The sequence below is a fragment of the Mustelus asterias genome, chromosome 13 (genome assembly GCF_964213995.1).
Source record: "Mustelus asterias chromosome 13, sMusAst1.hap1.1, whole genome shotgun sequence".
Lineage (NCBI taxonomy): Eukaryota > Metazoa > Chordata > Chondrichthyes > Carcharhiniformes > Triakidae > Mustelus > Mustelus asterias.
The window spans coordinates 11,956,681-11,979,697 of NC_135813.1; the positions used below are offsets into that span (position 1 = coordinate 11,956,681).

The 23,017-nt window shown below is 44.4% G+C and overlaps 1 protein-coding gene across 3 annotated transcripts in view; it reads right to left on the minus strand.

Annotated features, from left to right (window-relative positions):
* LOC144502433 (SH2 domain-containing protein 3C-like) overlaps positions 1-23,017 on the minus strand; it is a 172,335-nt gene that overhangs the window by 21,161 nt on the left and 128,157 nt on the right. For all 3 annotated transcript variants that reach the window (XM_078226334.1, XM_078226335.1, XM_078226336.1), the window contains one exon: positions 2,024-2,152. In XM_078226334.1, the coding sequence (XP_078082460.1) occupies positions 2,024-2,152 (129 nt within the window). The remainder of the gene's footprint in view (positions 1-2,023; positions 2,153-23,017) is intronic.

Sequence of the window (23,017 nt, forward strand, 5' to 3'; positions counted from 1 at the left end):
TAATAAGGTGATCAAAGGATATATAGTGGGTGGGCAGGATAATGGCACTGAGGCCACAATCAGATCAACCATGATCTTATTGTATGGCTGAGCAGGCTCAAGGGGCCAAATGGCTTACCCCTGCTCCTAACTGGTATATTTATATATCCACCTCTGTGTTGGTGATATAATTCATTGTTCTATTGACTTTGTTGATTGCTGGTTTGCATTGGTTAGTCATGTTGAGTGCCAAATATACCAAGATTCCAAAGTCTCTTTCAGCTACAGTTATTTCAACATCACTTTAGCTACACAACCCTATATTACCACAGTTACTGCACTTAAAAAAGTACTTCATTAGCCATAAAGCACTTTGAGATATATAGTGGTCACGAAAAGTGCCACATAAATGCAAGCCTTCTTTCAGTCCTTCCATTCCTTTGATTCTTTCCTTTCATACCTCCCTATGTATAATACGGACAATCCTCAGACTTACAACACAATTGTTTCCTGAAAACCATGTCTCAAGTCAAAATGTCATGGGTCGAAACTGATTTGCCCCTAAGAACAATGTTATAAATTGGGGATTGGTTCCTGATGCCCTATTTTCACCAAAATAACCCAGAATTTTGTACTCAATCAATTATAAAAAAGTAATATAGCAATCAATTAATATTATAAAATATAAACTTTAAGAAAAAGTTTGGAACACAAAACTTCGTCAGGTAAAAATACATCGGAACAACAACTGATCATCTTGAGTCAAGGAGACAGGCGGCGCAGAACATCAGTGCGCACGTATGAATGTTTGAACTTGTTACGCGGTGGCACAGTGGTTAGCACTGCTACCTCACAGCGCCAGGGACCCAGGTTCGATTCCCGGCTTGGGTCACTGTGTGTGGAGTTTGCACGTTTTCCCTGTGTCTGCGTGGGTTTCCTCTGGCTGCTCCAGTTCCCTCCCACAGTCTGAAATACGTGCTGGTTCGGTGCATTGACCCAAACAGGCGCCGGAGTGTGGTGACTAGGGGAATTTCACAGTAACTTCATTGCAGTGTTAATGTAAACCTTACTTGTGACTAATGAATAAACTTTTAACTTTACGACATTCGAGTTACAACGAACAGCACTTACAACATTTATAAATTGACACCGTTTTGAATTTACAATGTTGGTTTCGACTTTATAAGTGAACAATCCAGTATTTTACACTTGCTGATATTACTTTTTGCTATTTAAATGTTGTCAGATCGCACTCAGACATTTCCATGTATAAAATTTATTTTGTGAAGCCAGTGAGAAAGAGAAGCAGATTCTTTTTTTTTTAATGGCACTGCCCTTTCCCAATTTCCATGCATCTTCTGTTGAAGGCTCGTGCTGAAGCTTTGCTCTGGTACCTCACCCAATGTAATAATGTGGAAATTGGACAATCAATGTTACTCAGCCTGGCCTGAGCACAAAATCCAGACACACATCCTGAAGAACGTGTGAACAAATAGGAGGGGAAAGTAAAATATGGACTTCAAATCAAACTCTCATGTGGAACAATCCTGAATTTAAGAATCAAGATTCTTTGACAGAATTAGAAAAGCGGTTTAGTCTGAAAAAGGCCGTTTCCACTTGATCAGCACTTGCCATGTAAATATCCAGGACAAAAGGGGGGTTTTCAAATGTTTTTATTGCAGCAGTGTGGGTGAGTGCCACAATGTAAAGCAAATTCCCAATGAACACAAGCAAACAACACTTAACCACCCATGAATTTCAGAGCTACCCAAAAGAATTTGACGTCTAATTGTTAAAATTAAAAAGCCAATTACTGTTGTAATCTAACCTTCTGACATTCACCAAAACTAAGAGTTCTGCTATTTTTGGCTGTCATCTTTGGCATCTTAACACCCCTTGATATAATAATCTCCAACACATATACTCTCTGATATAATAGTCTCCAACATAGCCTGTGATCTAACTTAAAATACAAGGCTTACAATTCCGTTGTTTCATTAATAGAGAAATAATTTTAAATGCCATTTCTCCAAAAATGCTTTACCTCCCGTGGGATGCGCCCATGGTACCAGGCGTGACTCCGTAGGTCTGTGCTACTCAGTTTCAGTTCTTCCTCCAACTCTTTGTGCAGTTTCTCAGGGCTGGAATCCAAGATGTATTTGTCTTTTGAAAACTGCAGGAAACAAGAGAAACTGAACATTAGTGGAATCAATAATTGGCAGCCTTTGAATTAAGTTCTGTTTGTTTATTGTCTGTAATTTGCTTTTAATGCCTATCACCCATTTCTGATCCATAGTACCTGTCCGGTTCACCAGATTCTACCAACCAGTCTTAAAAATTTCTGAATCTTTCAAAGTTTGTGGGCACCTGCTTTGACACAGTCTCCTAAACTGGATGGATGTCACTCATTGGCCATTTTGGCTCCCATGTACCCCAGATGTTGAGGGATTCCCAAGTAGGTTGATGTCTTGAAACCAGTTGAGGAATTGTTTAGTTACACACTGAGTAGCCAGTCTAACAACCTTATTTTTCTACTTTTGTAGTTACTAATGGTACTGCAAATGGAAGTCGCTTTGGCGAATTGTGTTGGTTTCAAGCAAAGAACTGTCTACAGATCTCTCTAGTTTTACTGTTCTTCACAAAGTACAGTCTAATAGATCCAGTCCATCTCTCAGAACACACCCTCCCTCAGAGTGATTCACAGTCAACAAAGTACTTTTGAAGTGCAGTCATTGATGTAATGGCAGCCAATTTGCACACAACAAGGTTGCACAAACAGCAATGAGATAATGACCAAACTATTTGTTTTAATGATGTTGGTTGAGTGATAACCGTTGGTTAGAACACCAGAGAGAACTCCCTTGCTTTTCGTAGAATGGCATTGGATTCTTACGAATCTGAAGAGAGAGAATGGCCTGAATTTTTAGAATGGCAGGGGCTCGGAACATATCCCCTCTGACTTCAAAAGCCTTGGTGCCAATGTACACAGGCCTTGGGTGCAGTGTGGGGGATGGGGGGAGGTGCATGAAGGGCAATCGGGGGTGGAAGGAAGTTTGGAGGTCACCAGACCTTGGGGGGGGGGGGGGGGGGGGGGGCTTCTGATGGAACCGAGAAAGCCCCTTTCCTGTCCAAGCTTGACCGTTACCAGGATTCCCTCCCAAGATGTCATCCACCCGCAGGCCTAAATAATGAGGCTGGGTGGGAGACAGTCCTTAAGTAGTCATTAATTGGCCACTTTAGAGCTTCAGTTGGGGCAAGAGTGAACTTTCCGTTCCCAGGCTCTGCCCGCCACAGCGTAAAATCGCTGCGAGATTGGGCTGGGTGAGAACCTGGAGGGAATACTATCCATTCAATTTCGTGCTCCCCCCACTGCCCCCCTCAGAACGCATCCGGGGCAGGAACACAAAATTCTGGCCAATAAAATCAGTGGAATACCATTTCCCCTTGTGCTAAAGTACATTTTCATTGTTTGGGGTCCCAGTCCTCATAGAACCTATTCAACCAGGAGGTATCTCCACTGGGCATCGTTATTTTCCTAAACATCCACATACCCAATTTCCAACCAGGGGCTGCTGGACCATGGTCGGGAATAGGAAGGATTTCAACCAACTGCAGCCTGCAGGACCACCAGCTACACTGAGCTCAGATCATTTAGCACAGAGAGGATGCAAGCAGGTTTGCTGCTCTGCATGGACCGCATGCTGTATTTACTCCCTGACCAAGAGGCAGATCAAAGGCTAATTCTTTTTAAAACAAAGTGAAATTGGAAGACAAATGTGGACAAGGAAAGCCATGACAATTCTGCCACATGGAGTGAAAAATAAATGCCTTATTGCAAAATCATACCAACCTACTGCCGCCCCCCCCGCCAACACACACTACCATGGTGCCTGACGGTCACAGCACTGCTGTTGCCAATGCTCCAGATTTTCCTGGAATCTCCAGGAATTGAAGCCTAATCTTCAGGATCCTGCTGTGAGCAAATCTGAAACATTATTTAAAATTTACTTTGAGTCGCTTTAATTAGCTATAAAGATGTGAGGATGGGGGAAGTGTGCTGAAAGGCTCTAATTGTTCGTGGTGTTTGGAGTTTAGGGCTTGGTTTGTTAATGAGGAGAGTATGGTATATTAGTGTTGTGGAGAGGGTTGGGTGGCACAGTGGTTAGCACTGCTGCCTCACAGCGCCAAGGATCCGGGTTCAATTCTCGGCTTGGGTCACTGTCTGTGCAAGTCTGCACATTCTCCCTGTTTCTGCACGGGTTTCCTCCGGGTGCTCCGGTTTTCTCCTATAATCCAAAGATGTGCTGGTTAGGTGCTTTGGCCATGCTAAATTCTCCCTCAGTGTACCCGAACAGGTGCCGGAGTGTGGCGACTAGGGTATTTTCACAGTAACTTCATTGCAAGTTGTGATTTTAAGCCAAGTTGTGACACGAATAAATAAACTTTTAAAAAAAATAGAGGGAGTGTGTTGTATCGGTGCTATAGAAGGGGCTGGATCTGTTCTATAAAGGGAGTGTGGTGATTCAGTGTTGTGAAGCAGGCTGTGTTCTATCAGAGGGAGAGTGGTATATCAGACGGTGTTACACTGAGGATTGTGTTATACAAGCAGGGGTATGGTGTATCAGGAAGCTCATATAAATGTAATGAGTCAAAATTTCCTTGCATTTAACTCATCAGTGCTGATGGCGATGGCATTAGCTGTTTTCTGATCTCATTCTCCTGCTGGCTTCTGATTTACTAGCTGGCTCAGGAGAGTTTGGTTGCTTTTGATTCTGTTGAATGAGTATGATGTATTCCACTGCTGTGACTGCAAATACACTGCCTGTGGTGCAGATTCAGGTCAGCTGGTGATGTAATGTTTTATTTTTACCCTACTCTTTTGCTGGTTGTGATTCCCGTGAGATGGGTGAGATTTAATCATCACGATCCAGTTAGCGTTCAGACCTGGGGTTTACTGGGAAAGAGAGAGAGAGAATAGGGTGAAATGAGGGAAGAAGGATACACAAATGAAGGAAATGCTGAATGAATGAATGACGGAGAACAAGAGAAACCATTGAAGTGAGGAGAGAAACAGTGATACGTAAAGAGAAGTAAAAAAGCAAGGAGCAAAGTGGGGCAGAGACAGGTAGAGGTACTGAAGCTACGACGATTGCAGCAACTCAATGCTTTTCACTTCACATCAATTTGTAGTGTAGTCAGCGATGAGGCAAAGCCATATCCCTAGAGGAGGCAATGCCACTCCACTCCAGAGCCCCATCAGGTACTGCTTCCAGATTTACTACAGCTGTTCAACCAGCATGAATGACACTTCACACAATCACATAATTGTTACAGCACAGAAGGAGGCCATTCAGCCCACTGTGTCTGCGCCAGCTCTCTGAATGAGATATTCACTTAGTGGCATTCCCCACCCTGCACCTTCTTCCGTTTCAGATACAAAGAGAGGAGAAGGCAAAATGGGCAAAATGTGGGGCAAGGTGGGAAATCTGATTTAAGATACATTGGCCTGGTAAGTCTAATCCTCCAGTATAAATGTCATCACACAATGACTGTGCAGACAACTGCTTTTACGCCAGAATCAGATCCAGAATTTTAAAAATACACTCTGAAATTAGACTATATACATTGTGAAATATAGGACATCCTGAATTAACGTCAAAGCAGCCAATGCAATTTTAAAATTCTCATTCTCGTGTTCAATCCTCTCTATCCTCATCCCTTCCAGCTCCACAACTCTTCAAGAATTCTACATTCCTCCAACTCTGACCTCTTGTGCATCCTCCACTTCCTTCATCCCACTATTGGTGGTTGTGCCTTTAGCCATCAAGGCCCAAAGCCCTGGAATTCATTTCCAAAACCTCCATTTCCTCTTTTCAGATGCTGCTTAAAAGTGACCTCTTTGACCAAACTTATGGTCAGCTGTCCTAATATCTCATTTGGCTCCATGTGCAAGGTGAGCTTGGGGTAACCTGGCGGCACAAGCCTGTGTCTCGAAATGACTTAGCAAGCCACAAAGTTCAGGGGCAATTAGCAGAGGGCAAGAAAATGCTGCATTTACTTCCCGTCTAAGAACATTTCTTTAAAGTACTACAATAACAGACAGCTACACACTTGTGGAACCTGAGGCTCAACTCTCCTACTCTGGAAGGGTGGACATGAAGAATCGATATTTCATCCTGTACAGGCTGTCTTACCACAGCTAAGCACTGTGCAAGATTAATGTAAAACTGGTATCAGCATAAACTGGGCAAACAGAAGCAGTTCCTTGACTTGGGCAAAGCACCTCTGTGGGAAAAAGGGGGTATTGTCTTCGTTTTACTGGGGCATTTGTATCACACTTTACAATGTTGAGCAGCTGGAAACCAGACCTGTATTTGGCCTGTTGAATGTATCATTTGTTATGCGGGGTTCGATCTAAGGCAGCTGATTTGTCATTAGTGACAAATACAGAGAGTCTGTACAACAGGGCTGAACTGTGACCCTTGATCCCCAACCAACAAATTAAATGATGACCCATTCTGAATGGTGCAGTTTGAACTGATCAGCATCTAATGTTTTCTGGCTAATAAAACCCATCCCCTTGACCTCAGTAACACATTTAAGCAGTTTTTTTTAATGTTCCTGGAGTTTTAATTGTAAACTCTAATTAATTGTTTATCAGTTAGCTCCTTCCTTTCCTCTTCAAGATCAGGGAGAAGACAAAACAGCAGTCAATGCCTGATAATTGCATGTCCCAGATAATGATGAGTCCTTTCAATTCAGCCATTCATTACCATATAAAATACAGTCCTAATTCAGAGCTGCTGGTAACATATGGGAAGTGGGAACAGTGCCTGCCTCAGCTAAGGGTACGGAGGAATGTTGTCCTCTCACTCGCGCCCCACATATTCCACAAACGTTCCTTTGACAGCAAGCAAACATCCTTGCGCAGCATGACGGAGATGGTACATAGCGAAGGAACTTGCATTTATATCGCACCTTTTGAAAATCTCAGGATGTCCCAGTAAGAAGTCTCACAGCACCAGGTTAAAGTCCAACAGGTTTATTTGGTATCACAAGCTTTCGGAGTGCTGCTCCTTCATCAGGTGAGTCTGATGAAGGAGCGGCACTTCGAAAGCTCGTGATACCAAATAAACCTGTTGGACTTTAACCTGATGTTGTGAGGCTTCATACTGTGCCCACCCCAGTCCAACACCGGCATTTCCACATCAGGATGTCCCATAATATTTTACAGCCAATTAGGCACTATTGAAGTGTGGTCACAGTTTTAGGGAAATGCAGCAGCCAATTTGCACACAGCAGGGTCCCCGCAAACAATAATGAGATAATCCCCGGATAGTTATGTTGCTGGAGGGGTGAATGTTGGCCAAGTGGAAGAAGACCAGAGAGAGAGAATGACAAATAGACAGCTTGGGGGTGGGGAGGTTTGCTGGGAGTGTAGAACAGCGTCAAAGAAGACAGAAGGATCCAATGGGGAGGGACAGAGAACTCAGCAATGTCTTACTGGGTCTGTTGAATGTATCATTTGTTATGCGGGGTTCGATCTAAGGCAGCTGATTTGTCATTAGTGACAAATACTCACCTGAAGAAGGGGCTCAGAGCCTCGAAAGCTTGTGTGGCTTTTGCTACCAAATAAACCTGTTGGACTTTAACCTGGTGTTGTTAAACTTCTTACTGGGTCTGAGCAGAGTTTGAAGAGGGGGAGGAACGGGATGGACTAGTCACGGAGCTGGGAGATTTTCAAAGACCCCCCACCATCCTGTCCCCTCCCATGAAAGATTCTGCCGCGCTGTATTGTCAGCACCCGACGTTTCATCAAACGGGATCCCTAAAAATCGAGCTCTCTCTATCAGGAAGGTTAGTCCATTTCTGGGAGGAAGAATTAGGAGATCAGACCGAGTAGTGGTGGGCAAGAGTGGTAAATAATGCCCATGGTGCAGTGGCAATGAGTTCATGTGAAATTTAAAACCATCCGCCCTGCATCCAACGTCCCCCCCCCCCCCCCCTCGTAAGATAGCAATCGGGGCCATTAGTCACCTTAAAAATTGTGCCATTTAGCAAGTAAGGCATATTTTAAATACAACAAGCGCAATCCATCAGTATGTGGCTATATTTACTTTGCTCCTTTTTCATCTTGACAGCAGCAATATCTAAGGAATATTTTAAGAGAGATACAGTATAAATTAAGAGGAGGGAAAAAGGAGCCAAGAGCTGCTACAAATGCTTTAAAAAGCATATTCTTTGTGTTTGTTGCTGCACTGAATATTAATCAAGTTGAATGAATAAGATGAGCTTTTATTAACACTCAGGCACCTGACGCAGGCTGGATTCATGCGGCTCTTTCCCCTCCCCCTCTCTGTGCCTGGGAGGTTGCAGGAGGATGAGGTAATGTCTGGCTCACTTGCGCCTCTTCACAATGCGTTTTACCGCAAGCCTTCAGCAGGCAACATCCCTCCCTTTGCACACACCTCACCTCCACCATCCCCAATACAATGCAGCGACCCACAGATGCCAGGCAAAAAGCAAAGGCTCTAAAGCCTCGGCTGCTTCAATAAATTAGAGAGGGGCAGGAGTCGGACGAGGTAGGAGCAAGTTGTGACTTCTGCTTTGCAAAAAATTCACTAAATTATAGAAACTGATGGACTTGCTGCAGGTGGTGGAAATAGACCCGGTTACGTGTGTGTGAGAGAGAGAGATATGCACACATAGAGTGAGAAATATCGACAGTGGCAGGAAGTTGCTGTAACGCAATCTGTCCCTGGAGATTTCCAGCATTTACATTGCACCTGCTGGCCCTGCACACACACAGAGCAGAGAGGGCCAATTCTACATCATCAGCATCTTTTATAAAAGGGCAGGCGTGGGACTCAACATCTCTGGAAAGCTGAAGATAACCTTCAGTTTCACAGGAAGAAATCTAGTTCTATTACATTCTCACTTTTAAAAAATTGCAGTGTTAAAAATAACATTGTGTCTGGTATCTTGGTGGAAAACGTGCTGGAAGATTGGGAAAACATTAGAAACTGGTAAAGGATTACTTTAAAAAATAACAGCGAGAAATTGGTAATACAAGAGAAAACTAGCAAGAAATAGGAAAACAAAAAGTAAAAGCATTTACAAGTATTGGAAAAAAGGAAAAGAGTAGCAAACGTGAGCATTGGTCCCTTAGAGAGAGGCTGAGATTGGGTAAAGATGGGAAACAAGAAAATGGCAGAAACTCAGAACAGGTATTTTCTATCTCTCTTCACAGTAGAAGACACAAAAAGCATCCCCAGAACAGCAGGAAAGCAGGGGCATACGAGAGAGAGAGGAACTTAAAATAATCACAATCACTAGAGAAACAGTACTAGAAAGACTAAATAGAACTAAAGCTGACAATGAGCATCCTGGATCTGATGGCCTGCCACCTAGCATCTTAAAGGAAGTGGCCACAGTAATAGAATCATAGAATCCCTGCAGTTTAAAGTTTAGTTTCCTTATTTGGGTCACAAGTAGGCTCACATTTACACTGCAATGTAGTTACTGTGAAATCCCCTAGTGGCCACACTCCGGTGCCTGTGCCTGTTCGGATACACTGAGGGAGAATTTAGTATGGCCAATGCACTTAGTCAGCACATCTTTGGACGGTGGGAGGAAACTGGAGCACCTGGAAGAAACCCACACAGACAAGGGGAGAACGTGCAAACTTCACACACCCAAGCCGGGAATTGAACCCGGGTCCCTACTACTGTGAGGCAGCAGTGCTAACCACTGTGCCACCCAGCACAGGAGGCTATTCGGCCCATCGAGCCTGCACTGACAGCAATCCCACGTATTTATCCTGCTAGTCCCTTGACACTAAGGGACAATTTAGCATAGCCAATCCACCTAAACTGCACATCTTTGGACTGTGGGAGGAAACCCACGCAGACATGGGGACAACATGCAAACTCCACATGGTCACTCAAAGCCGGAATTGAACCTGGACCCCTGGCACTGTGAGGCAGCAGTGCTAATGTTTGTAATCTTACAAAATTCCACAGATTCTGGAAAGGTCCCATTGAATTGGAATGCTGCAAATGTGACACTACTATTCAAGAAACAAAGGAGACAAAAAACCAGAAACTATAGGCCAGTTAATCTAAAATCTGTCATTAGGAAGATGCTAGAATCCATAATTGAGGAGGTGATGGCAGGACATTTAGAAAATCATCTTAAATCAGGCAGAGCCAACATGATTTGTGAAAGAGAAATTGTATTTGACAAATTTATTAGAGTTCTTTGAAGATGTAACGAGCAAATAATTAGGAAGGCAAATGAAATGTTGGCCTTTATTGCAAGGAGGATGGAGTGTAAAAGTAATAAGGTCTTGTTACAACTGTACAGGGCATTGGTGAAACTGCGCCTGGAATACAATGTACAGTTCTGGTCTCCTTACATAAGGAACTTGGATTGGAAGAAATTCAGAGAAGATTCACTAGGCTGATTCTCGGGATGAATTGGTTGTCTTATGAGGTAATGTTGACCAGGTTGGGCCGATATATTCATTGGAGTTTAGAAAAATAAGAAGATGTTATTGAAACATTTTGGATTCTGAGGGGTAGATCCTTGGAGGATGTTTCTTCTCGTGGGGGGAACCTATAAATAGGGGAATTAAAAAAGGGGTCTCCTAAATAAGATGGAAATGAAGAGAAATTTTTGCTCCCAAAGAGTTGTTAGTCTTTGGAATTCTGTTTCACAGAGAGCAGTGGAGGCTGGAGCATTGAATATATTCAAGGCAAAGTTAGACAGATTTTTGATCAACAAAGGAGCCATGTGTTATGGTGGACAGGTCACATTCAGATTAGTGATGATCTTATTAAATGATGGAGCAGGCTCGATGGGCTAAATGGCTCTTATTTCTTACGATCTTATGTAGGTAGTATGATCCATGCCCCAGAGCAAGTAGCAAGCCGGGATAAGGTCAAAGGATAGGCTTTTTTTTTAGTATTAGTAATCTTCTGATTCGTCAGCCAATCAACTATTATTCATGTGTGAGCCTCACATAGTGGGGATATTTGACAATGCAAGATTATGTCACTACTATCGAGAGCTCCCAACCACCACTTTCCACTCATTAACTCTAGCCGCCCTTCACCTGCACTGTAACTTCCTTCTAATCATTGTATAGGGCAAAACATTATCATCTCCCTCGCCACTATTTGACATTTTCTTGTAAAACCTGCCACAGGTTTGTAATTTATAATTAATCTAGGTTGCAGTGGGGGGGTTGGGGGGCGGGGGGGGGGGGGGGGGGCGGGGGGAGCAACACCGAGAGGTGGGCGCAGTAACCCTGGAGGATGGAAAGCAAGAACATTGGGTGCCAGTAACATGAGAAATGGTCAGATAGAACACATAGAAAGATAGAAAATAGTAGGTCATTAGGCCCATCGAACCTGCTCCGCCATTCAATGTGATCATGGCTGACCCTCAATCTCAACATCATATTCTTGTTCTCTCCCCATACCCTTGACCCCTTTAATGTCTAACACAGCGCAGGCAGCGAGAATACATTTCCAACACTTGCAATTTGTATTACAATGAATTAAAAAAAAATCCTCATCTTGTCCTTCCATTCCAGTAATTCACATTTCAATCAATAGTGCAAAACCAATAAATTGTTAACAAAGTATGTATCTTGGCATTGCTGCTTGTGGAGGGAGTTTACAGGAACTGTTTTTGTTGCGTCATTCCTGACTCACCCACTGAGTAGTAAGCAGCCCTATTCTTTTATTTATGACCACCTCTCCACTTCACTCTGGTACTTTCTGCCTTTTAAATAATCCATGATGTGCCCATTTGGCTCAAAATCATGTTTTAATTTAAATCTTGCAGGTTAATAATTTGGCCTCTTCATTCAAAACCAGCCTTCAGTCTGTCTACTGACCATCTACCCACATAAAGCCCCCTCTCCCCAGAGTGATTACACTCTCCTGCCTTTAGAATATTAATGATATTCAGCAATAAAATCACATTTGACTCAATGATTTGAGACAAAAGCGTACATCCCTGCATCTAAAATTACCAGGTTTTGAGCCAAGGGTGATGAAGGATGCAGTTACCATAGTAACCTCACAATCAACTGCAGTCTATGAAATATGCAGAAGTAGTTTGGGAGTGTGATTTACACATTGCGTTTCGATGTATCACTTTTGCCACCGTATGTGTTTCTATTTAATGAACAATTGACCTGATAACTCTTAATTAAATCATGAATCTACCTTACCCAACAATCAGCAACTTCCAAACTACAGGCAAATAACCTGAGTAAATGACAATCCCTGAAAATTGCAGAGGCAGGAACACAGAAATATACAAAAGCCAAAGACTATACCGCTGCTATAATAGCGAGAAAATACACTGACCAATGTGCAGGAAGATGCTTATTTGATCTCCAGTCTGTGCTGGTTTTAGCCAGAGAGGCAGTGAAAGTGTTTGTTAGCCACAACTTCCTGGTTTAAGAAAGGTGTGGGGGAGGCGGTGCTGTAATAAGGAAGAGTGCATTTCTGCTTCAGATTGCTATCCAGTGACTTATTGGTGGAAACTTGTTGTGGGATCTCCAGGAGGTAGTGGCATAGTGGTATTAATGTTGGACTAGTAATCCAAAGACCCAGGGACCTGGGTTTGAATCCCACCACGGCAGATGGTGAAATTTGAATTCAATAAAAATCCAGAATTTAAGAAGTCTACTGATGACCATGTATCCATTGTCGATTGTCGTAAAAGCCCATCTGGTTCACTAATGTCATTTAGGGAAAGAAATCTGCCATCTTTATTTGTGACTCCAGACGCACAGCAATGTGACTGACTCCTGAATGCCCGCAGGGATAGACAATAAATGCTGTGCCAGCCAGTGACACCCACATCCCATGAACGAATAAATAAAAATAAAATAGAGGACTTTGCCTAAAAGGTAGAACCAGACCTTTTAGGAGTAAGTTAGGCAACATTTCCACACACAATTGGTGGTAGAATTTGGAAATCTTACACAAATGGTAATTGATACTGGGTCAGTTACTTGTTCATTTTAAATATGTTATTGGTAAGAGTTTGTTTTGTTTACCAAATATATTATGGAATATGGCTGAAGTTGGTAAGTGGATTAAGATCTCAGGTCAGCCATGATGTCATTGGATGGTGGAACAAGCTCAGGGGACTGACTCCTCCTTCTGTTCCTATGTTCCTGGACTTTAGGTGAAGACAAGGTTGGGATTAGCTAATGCTCCACTGGACAGCATGTTAATATACTTGGCCTATCCAACATTAAAATCTCCCACATGGAAGAAGGACCTGAGAGCTACCAATGTCCGAAAAATTGTGCTGCAGCAAAGCATCTTTCCTCAGAAAAGGCATTCATTCACGCAGCCAGTGGAACTAGACTCTCAGGCATTTTTACCTCCTATAGTTCAGGTTGTGAAACACATGACTGTGAGCTCCCTGAGTGAATAGTTTGAACAATGCAACAGAGCAAGATTCTCACCATTGCTGCAGGTCTCTCAGTTATAACATGCCCAATAAACCCTACTCTGATCATAAGGTACCAACAGAGCTGAATTCATTCAACTTGTAATAAGGCTCTAAAGCGATTATTGCATTTTGTTTACATCACAGAATGACGCAAAGAAGAAATTTCCAGACTTGGAACCCTGTCACTTATAGGAACTGGGCAATGTGAAATCTCAGATCTACAAGCTCAGTTCAGCCCTTCAAATTCACAAAAATGAAAATAATCTACTCAAAAGGAAATTTCACTTATAAAAGGATGGCTTCTGTTTGACTTCCCTCAGTCACTTCGCTGCCTGAAATGAAGGTTTTGACCAGTTCTAACCAATGCAAACAGCTTTTACACATCTCCCAGAGTGAATCTTGCTCTGTTGCAACCTAGGCAGATTATTATTGACACAGGCAGCAACAGGGAAACAGCTGACAATCCTAGTTTTCCCTGGCTGTGACATTCTGATGCTGCCCCCGACCCTGACCACCCTGAGATGGAGCAGCTAATAGGATCAGAGACCGGATCCAATTACATTTTATGACAGAATCCCACCCCTGCGCCCCCCCACCCTAAATTAATTCTAATTGCATTTGTTTTATAGAAGGAGGATGGAGAGATTTGCTGAGCTGAAAACAGGCTTTTTCCCATTTCAATTAGAGGGAAAAACTGCAGAACTAAATCACGCACAGCAATAAGTTTTCTGCCTCTCTATAGCTGGTTTCAGAAAAGCTTTAGCCATCCATCTCCTTAGCCCACCCTCAGAACAGGAAAAGTTTGCATTTACATAGTACCTTTTGCACATCTGCTTTACAACCAATGGCATACTTTTGAAATATGGTCACTGTTGTCTTTTAATTCATTTACAAGATATGAGTGTCACATATATTGCCCGTCCCTAATTGCCTTCCCAGTTCAGAAGGCATTTGAAAGTCAACCATGTTGCTGTGGATCTGGTGTCACATGTAGGCCAGACCAGATAAGGGACATTAGTGAACAGTATGGGTTTTTACAACATTCGACAATGGTTTCATGGCCACCATTAGACCTTTAATTTCAGATTTTTATTGAATTGAATTCAAACTTCGCCATCTACGGTGGTGGGATTCGGGTTCCCAGATCCTAAGAGGTGAGAAGGCTACAACTGTGCCAAAGCCAACACTTTTCAGTGCATAGGACCTAAAGTGAGTGTCATTGGAGATTGTGTTGGTATATCTGAAATGCACTGCCCGAAAAAGTGGCGAGGGTAGATTGGGGGAATGGTCTCCACAGCCAATGAGGTGGAAACCACATTGCAACTATGGATGGCCACACGGCTGTATAATAGGTAACTGGCACCCCCTGCCAGCCAGTTCCATTCACCAGTGGAGAGCTCTGAATGAACTGTTCCCAACAGAGGGCATGATTTCCATTCATTTATGTTACAGTAATGCCCGAGATCCAGTGAGCTTGCAACTACAATCTCTTCACCGCTTGAGTTGCCAGCTGAAAACTGCCATAAAAATTGGCAAGGACGATTAACCAAATGCAACATGTCTGGGATACTGAATTTCTCCGTAATGAACTGTGCATAATTTCTTCATAAACCTGCAGCCCTGATGGAACAGCAATTAATCATCCAGTCCAAACTCAAATTCAGCATTGAGCGGGTATGCGTAGACTGGCAGCATTGCACTAGCAGTCTCTGTCCGGCTTAAAATAACAGTCCCTAAAGCAAATATTTTTAATTCATTCTTCAGATGTGGGCATCTCTGGCTAGGCCACCATTTATTGCCCATCTCTAATTGCCCTTCAGAATGTGGCAGCGAGCTTCCTTCTTGAACCGCTGCAGTCCATGTGGTGTAAGTTAGGGAGGAAGGGCCAGGATTTTGACCCAGTGACAGTGAAGGAGTAGTAATGTATTTCCAAGTCAGGATGGTGAGTGGGTTGGAAGGCAACTTCCAGGTGGTGGTGTTCCCATGTGTCTGCTACCCTTGTCCTTCTGGAATTAGCAGTCATGGGTTTTGAAGGTGCAGTCGAAGGAGCCTTGATGAGTTACAGAGTCATGGAGGTTTACAGCATGGAAACAGGCCTTCGTCTCAACTTGAGTTCCTGCAGTGCATCGTGTAGATAGATGGTACACACTGTGCATTAGTGGTGGATGAAGTGAATGTTAGACAAGTGGAGAGGATTGCATCACACTCCTGAGTTGTGCTTTGATTGACAGGCGTTGAGGAGTCAGGAGGTGAGTTAATCACTGCAGGGTTTGAGCCTCTGACCTGCTCTTGTAGCCAGAGTCAAATACACATAATGCTGGAAAATCTCAGCAGGTCTGACAGCATCTGTGCAGAGAGTCTGACTTGAAACATAAGAACATAAGAAATAGGAGCAGGAGTAGGCCATCTAGCCCCTCGAGCCTGCCCCGCCATTCAATAAGATCATGGCTGATCTGACGTGGATCAGTACCACTTACCCGCCTGATCCCCATAACCCTTAATTCCCTTACCGATCAGGAATCCGTCCATCCGCGCTTTAAACATATTCAGCGAGGTAGCCTCCACCACCTCAGTGGGCAGAGAATTCCAGAGATTCACCACCCTCTGGGAGAAGAAGTTCCTCCTCAACTCTGTCTTAAACCGACCCCCCTTTATTTTGAGGCTGTGTCCTCTAGTTTTAACTTCCTTACTAAGTGGAAAGAATCTCTCCGCCTCCACCCTATCCAGCCCCCGCATTATCTTATAAGTCTCCATAAGATCCCCCCTCATCCTTCTAAACTCCAACGAGTACAAACCCAATCTCCTCAGCCTCTCCTCATAATCCAAACCCCTCATCTCCGGTATCAACCTGGTGAACCTTCTCTGCACTCCCTCCAATGCCAATATATCCTTCCTCATATAAGGGGACCAATACTGCACACAGTATTCCAGCTGCGGCCTCACCAATGCCCTGTACAGGTGCATCAAGACATCCCTGCTTTTATATTCTATCCCCCTCGCGATATAGGCCAACATCCCATTTGCCTTCTTGATCACCTGTTGTACCTGCAGACTGGGCTTTTGCGTCTCATGCACAAGGACCCCCAGGTCCCTTTGCACGGTAGCATGTTTTAATTTGTTTCCATTGAGATAGTAATCCCATTTGTTATTATTTCCTCCAAAGTGTATAACCTCGCATTTATCAACGTTATACTCCATTTGCCATATCCTCGCCCACTCACTCAGCCTGTCCAAATCTCTCTGCAGATCTTCTCCGTCCTCCATACGATTCACTTTTCCACTTATCTTTGTGTCGTCTGCAAACTTCGTTACCCTACACTCCGTCCCCTCCTCCAGATCATCTATATAAATGGTAAATAGTTGCGGCCCGAGTACCGATCCCTGCGACACGCCACTAGTTACCTTCCTCCAACCGGAAAAACACCCATTTATTCCGACTCTTTGCTTCCTGTCGGATAGCCAGTCCCCAATCCACTTTAACACACTACCCCCAACTCCGTGTGCCCTAATCTTCTTCAGCAGCCTTTTATGGGGCACCTTATCAAACGCCTTTTGGAAATCCAAAAACACCGCATCCACCGGTTCTCCTCCATCAACCGCCCTAGTCACATCTTCATAAAAATCCAACATGTTCGTCACGTTGGCTCTATTTTCTCTCCATAGATGCTGTCAGACCTGCTGAGACTTTCCAGCATTTTCAGTTTCTATTTTAGATTGCAGCATCCACAGTATTTTGCTTTTGCCTAGTAGCCGGAATCTTTATATGGCTAGTCCAGTTCAGTTTCTGGTCAACGTTAACCCCGAGGATGTTTATATCATATCCCCTCAGAATTTAGTAACTGTAACTGTTTAAAAATAATCCTGGAATGACTTCAAGGGAGTGGGGTTCAAATAGCTGTAATCCAATATTCTGTAGAATCTATCTGAAATATTTGATTAGTTTCCAGTCTGTACTCACTTCAGGTTTACTGACTACGCTATACATGCGGTCCTGCCTATAAAACAGGCTTTAAATGTGATGCCCCAGGCAGTCAGTTAGCTTGCCAATACTCACTATTGATTTCACATGTCAAAAGTAGGAGGAGGGGTGTGGGGGGAACAACTTGAACTAGACACTGGAAGGGTATTTGCTGAACTGAAGTATTTGATTTGATTTATTATTGTCACATGTATTGGGACACAGTGTGTTACAGTGTACAATATTATTTCTTGTGCGCTATACAGACAAAGCATACAGTTCATAGAGTACATGGGGAGAAGGAAAAGAGAGGGTGCAGAATATATTGGGTGGCACAGTGGTTAGCACTGCTGCCTCACAGCTCCAGGGATCTGGGTTCGATTCCGACCTTGGGTCACTGTCTGTGTGGAGTTTACATGTTCTATCCATGTCTGCATGGGTTTCCTCCGGGTGCTCTGGTTTCCTCCCACAGTCCAACGATGTGCAGGTTAGGCGGACTGGCCATGCTAAATTGCCCCTTAGTGTTAGGGGACTAGCTAGGGTAAATACATGGGTTTGTATATGTAGGGCCTGGGTGAGATTGTTATCGGTGCAGGCTCGGTTACCTCCTGCACTGTAGGGATTTTATGATTCTATAGTTTTGCAGTCACAGCTAGGGTGTAGAGAAAGAATATATGGAATCTAGAAAAAAAAAGCATGTTGCGGGGCTGGACATGGTGGATGAAAGCCTGGTTCTGAAAGGGTTAAGGATTCTCTCTCTGTCAGCGGCTCCTTTCTTCTCTGGATGTCATCAAAGAGCGCTGTGATTGGCCAGAAATGATGTCACCGTTTCCCACAAAGGAAAGGCTCTCATTGGCCAAGAGAGAGAGCCCAGCACAGCTGCTTGTTCTGAGCTGAAATGTCATTCCAGCAGCAAGCGTGCTCTCCCTGCCTCTGATTCCCCCCGGCTAGCTTATACACATAAAGAATGTCTGCAACAACAACAAGACAAAGGCAGGCGGCCCGGGGGACTGATTATATCCAACATTTAAACCCCTATGTTTGAATTGGTGCATGGGCCCAGTTTCATGTCAAAGGTGCATTAAAAAGGCACCAACCTTCAGAGGTTGCGGTGTGACACATACTAATGTAGGGATTAACGAAAGTGGGGAATCACTGGGACAGAGGGACTTCACCACAAGAGGGGGTGGAAAAAAATGGGAGGGAGGTCATACCACCCTAAAAGCTCTCAGTACAAAAAAGGGGCCATTCGGCCCGCCCAGCCCTTGCCAGCTCTTTGAAGAGCTACCCAATTAGTCCTCCTCCCCTGCTCTTCCCAATAGCCCTGCAATTTTCTCCCCATTAAGTATTTATCCAATTTCCTTTTGAAAGTTACTGTTAAATCTGCTTCTGACACCCTTTCAGGCAGCACATTCCAGTTCATCATTACTGGCCGGGCTTTAATAATAAAAAAAATCCTCGATCTGAGCAAGCTAATCTTTTAGCCTTTCCTTCAGTGATTGTAGAAGGGAAATAATTAAACTGAGTGTCGAGAAATTCACCAATCCGACCTCTTTGGTGCAAATGGCAGAATTCCTCATGTTATTGCTTTTTATGACTTCAGACATTTTTTTCACTGTTCTGCAGCCGAATGGTTGAAGGTTTTCCAGCGATATTAGATTAGAAATTACTGTCACTGATGAAGGGGCAAAGGCTGAGCGTGTTATTTGCCATTCCTCCATTTGCCACTTCAGCAAAGATTCTAACCTATAAACGGTTTTGTGCGCCTGTGAAAAGAGACAAAGGGATTTTCCATGAATGTACTAAACTGAAATTGCAAACCGCAATTTCTTGACTATATAACTGTTTGAAAAGAGACAGTTCCTTTACTGTTACTTTTTGAAAATCATTTTCCCCCAGCCTGACAGTGCGGCATGGGGATGGGATAGAAATGGCATGAAGTCACTGGCCTGCTGTTCCCAATCCCCCCCAAGCACGTTTCAAACAGCCAACAAACCAAGAACATAATCATGTTCCGGCAGCTGGTTGGAAGCTTTCCTGCACCGGGACCGTCAATGGCTGAATGTCTGGGACAAAACTAAATTAAATTCTGCCCCTACCCCCGCCACTAATATTTCAAATGAATTGTGGATGGATTTGAAATGTTAGATTTGGTTAATGTTTCTGTGGACACCAATTTTCAATAGACTGCAGATGCCTTTTGTTTCTTCACTCTGTCGATAAAATTTGAGTTCACCCAGCAGTGTTTGGTCTATCTTCACTCGCGCAGCTCTTGGAAACGTGCACTCCGCGGCTTGTGTTGTGAGTCAAGGTGAGTGGGCAAAGGTCGACCCGAGGTGGTGTAAGACAAGGTTGGCTGACAGAGGCGGTGAGGGGCAGTGTTTATTTGTGTGTCTGTGCAGACTCTGCCTGTTCCAACCTTGGCAAAGTGAGCCATGGGGCTCCTGCACCTGAGTTTCAAGGTCTGAGCAATAAATCAGAGAATGTTAACACGGGGAGAAGCGCTTTGTGTTGCAAATGTATAAAGACATTTAGAAAGGTGATTGAAAATATGTTTATGCTTATCTTCACCGACCCCTTCCCCCGTGAGTCAGCCGGTGTGAAACCGAATCATTTCCACTGCACGGAAATGCCATCTTCAATTCCTGATCTATCTCGAGCGCCTTGATCATATATCGGGGGGGGGGGGGGGGGCGGTGGTAATGGATAACAGGGTATTACTGCTCATGGGTTAGAGAGAAGGGGGTGTGGGGAGCCACTCCGGATCCCATTTGCGATCTCCCTCTGCTGACCCCTGCTAGAAAGTGTATCAAGTGCAAGTTGGATGAGCTACCATCAACTAAACCAGCTGGCTGACACAATCAGTACTGACATCAATAATCATAGAATCCCTACTGTACAGAAGGAGACCATTCGGCCCATCAAGTCTGCACCGACCACAATCCCACCCAGGCCCTATCCCCGTAAACCCACATATTTACCCCGCTAATCCTTCTAACCTATGCACCCCGGGACACTAAGGGACAATTTAGCATGGCCAATGCACCTAACCCGCACATCTTTGGACGGTGGGAGGAAACCCACGCTGACACGGGGAGAACGTGCAAACTCCACACAGAAGTGACCCAAGCCGGGAATCGAACCCAGGTCCCTGGAGCTGTGAGGCAGCAGTGCTAACCACTGTGCCCCTAAAGAGGGACATCCCGGGAAAGCCACGGGGGTGCAGGTTAGGGTAAATTGCCCCCTTAGAGTCCAGCTATGTATAGGTTAGGTGGATTAGCCATAGTAAATGCATAGGGTTAGGGAGATAGGGTGGAGGGGAGGGCCTGAGTGGGATGCTCTGTCAGAGAGTCAGTGCAGACTCGATGGGCCAAAAGGCCTCTTTCTGCACTGTAGGGATTCCATGGAAACATACCACAGCCACCCAGATTACTTTCTGGGACACAAGCAAAGTATCGCGGAAGCTGGAATCTGAAACAAAAACAGAAAATGCTGGAAAATCTCAGCAAGTCTGACAGCATCTGTGGAGAGAGAATAGAGTCTGGATTACCCTTCCTCAGAGCTGTCTGGGATACGGGCAGAGGGAGAGGGGCGCGATGTGGGGAGATTGGCAAAATAATCCCAAGAATGGAACACAGCATTGTTCTGAAGCTTTGAGCCCAAACCCCACTCTCAGTCCTTTGTGTGTGTGTTGGGGGGGGGGGGGGGGGGGGTGGTGGCGTGGCTGATAGGACACAGGTCAGCACTCTATATGTGTACAATAGTGCCCCTTAATCTACCTCCCTCACACCGACTGGCTGAATAACTGTTCCATATTAAACAGGTTATTTTATCTTATTCTTGGAGAAGGAACACGCTTCAATCACTCTGTAACACCCCGGCAAATAGTCTAACTCTACATAACACTCTGACAAAGGGTCATCCAGACTCGAAACATTAGCTGTATTCTCCCTTCACAGCTGCTGAGATTTTCCAACATTTTCTGTTTTTGTCCACGTAACATTCTCCTTACAGCTTCCTCTTCACATAACATCCACTCCAGACACCACAAGGTCTGCATTGGACATTGCTTCAGACTCCTTTCCCCTGCTGAGTGCGATGGTGACTTGATGGTTCCGGGATCCCTCTGCTTTATTGGTCACTATGGTTGGACTATAACCTGGTGTTGTTAGACTTCTTATTGGTCACTCTCGGTTTCTGAGCCTAAGGTGAGAGCTGGCTGAGTATTTGACAGGGGAAGGCGTCACTGACAAACTCGACTCCGGCCTCATCAATATCATTCTCCGGCGCAATCGGAAGCACGAACTCTGGGTGGACTTTCTCCTTTGGTCCAGAAGGACTGGGCGGAGAAGAGTTAACTCAACACGGGAGTTAAATCTGGATGGTTCCGTTACACAGCAGAAGTTATTTCACCATCTAGAGATTTCAGTGTCCCATTTTCCCCTCTTTAAAGGCTGTTGCCCTTTTCATTGCACTTCCCCAGCTGTGTCTGTCTATGTGTGTGTGTCTATGTGTCTGTGTCTGTATCTACGTGTGTATCAGTGTATATGTGTGGGTGTCTGTGAATATGTCTGTGTGCGTCTATTTGTATGGGTATCTTTCTGTGTGTGTGTATATCTATGAGTTTGCCTGCAACTGGCAAATACTTTTTAGTTCTTTCATGGCATGTGAATGTCACCGGCAAGTTCAGCATTTGCTGCCCATTCCCAGTTGCCCTTGAACTGAGTGTCTCGCCATTTCAGAGGGCAGTTAAGATCTACATTGCTGTGGCTCTGGAGTCACATATAGGACAGACCGGATAAAGACGGCAGATTTCCTTCCCTAAAGTACATTAGTGAACCAGATGGTCGTTGCCACGGCCACCATTTATATTTATTAATTTTGAATTGAAATTCCATCAGCTGTCGTGGGATTTGACCCCCAGAGCATTAGCCTTGGGCCTTTAGATTACATTACCACAACGCTATTCCCTCTCCCTAGACGAACTGCAGGGTGACTTCAGTACATCAGAGTGCCTATGGGATGATGCCCTGCAGTGAGGGATGGCGTCTGTCCCCTTTCCCCTTCCATATCGACAGGACCAATCTTCAGAATGGGGGAATGAAAGATGCAGAGACAGACCCAGAGAGAGGGGGGTACTTACAAATTCATTGTCCCTCCATCTTAACATATTTAACTATTCGGTGCAAACCTTGCCCGCCGCCCACTCGCTTGCGACAATATTGAAAGCGCCGTGCATCATACCAGCAGCTCAGCCCCGTGTGAGAAGTGTTTAATCATTGAGTGCAGATCAATTATTGCACACATACCGACCTGGCGGCTGCCTATGGCAAAGAACTGAACGGAACCTGCAAACATCTCGGAGTGTTAACAAACTGTGTGCATATCCGGGGCTGATATTTCAAATTCCAGCACGACCCAATACGGACACGAAGGGAGGGAGAGTAACTGCATTACATCACCTAGTTCATGAAATGGTTATGAAGATCGTCAGCACAAAGAATTCACACTCAGAACACTCATTCTGTGCGTTCATGTTAACATTGAGTCAGCACACCTGTCCCTGAGTCCTTATATCTATATGTCTGACTGTGT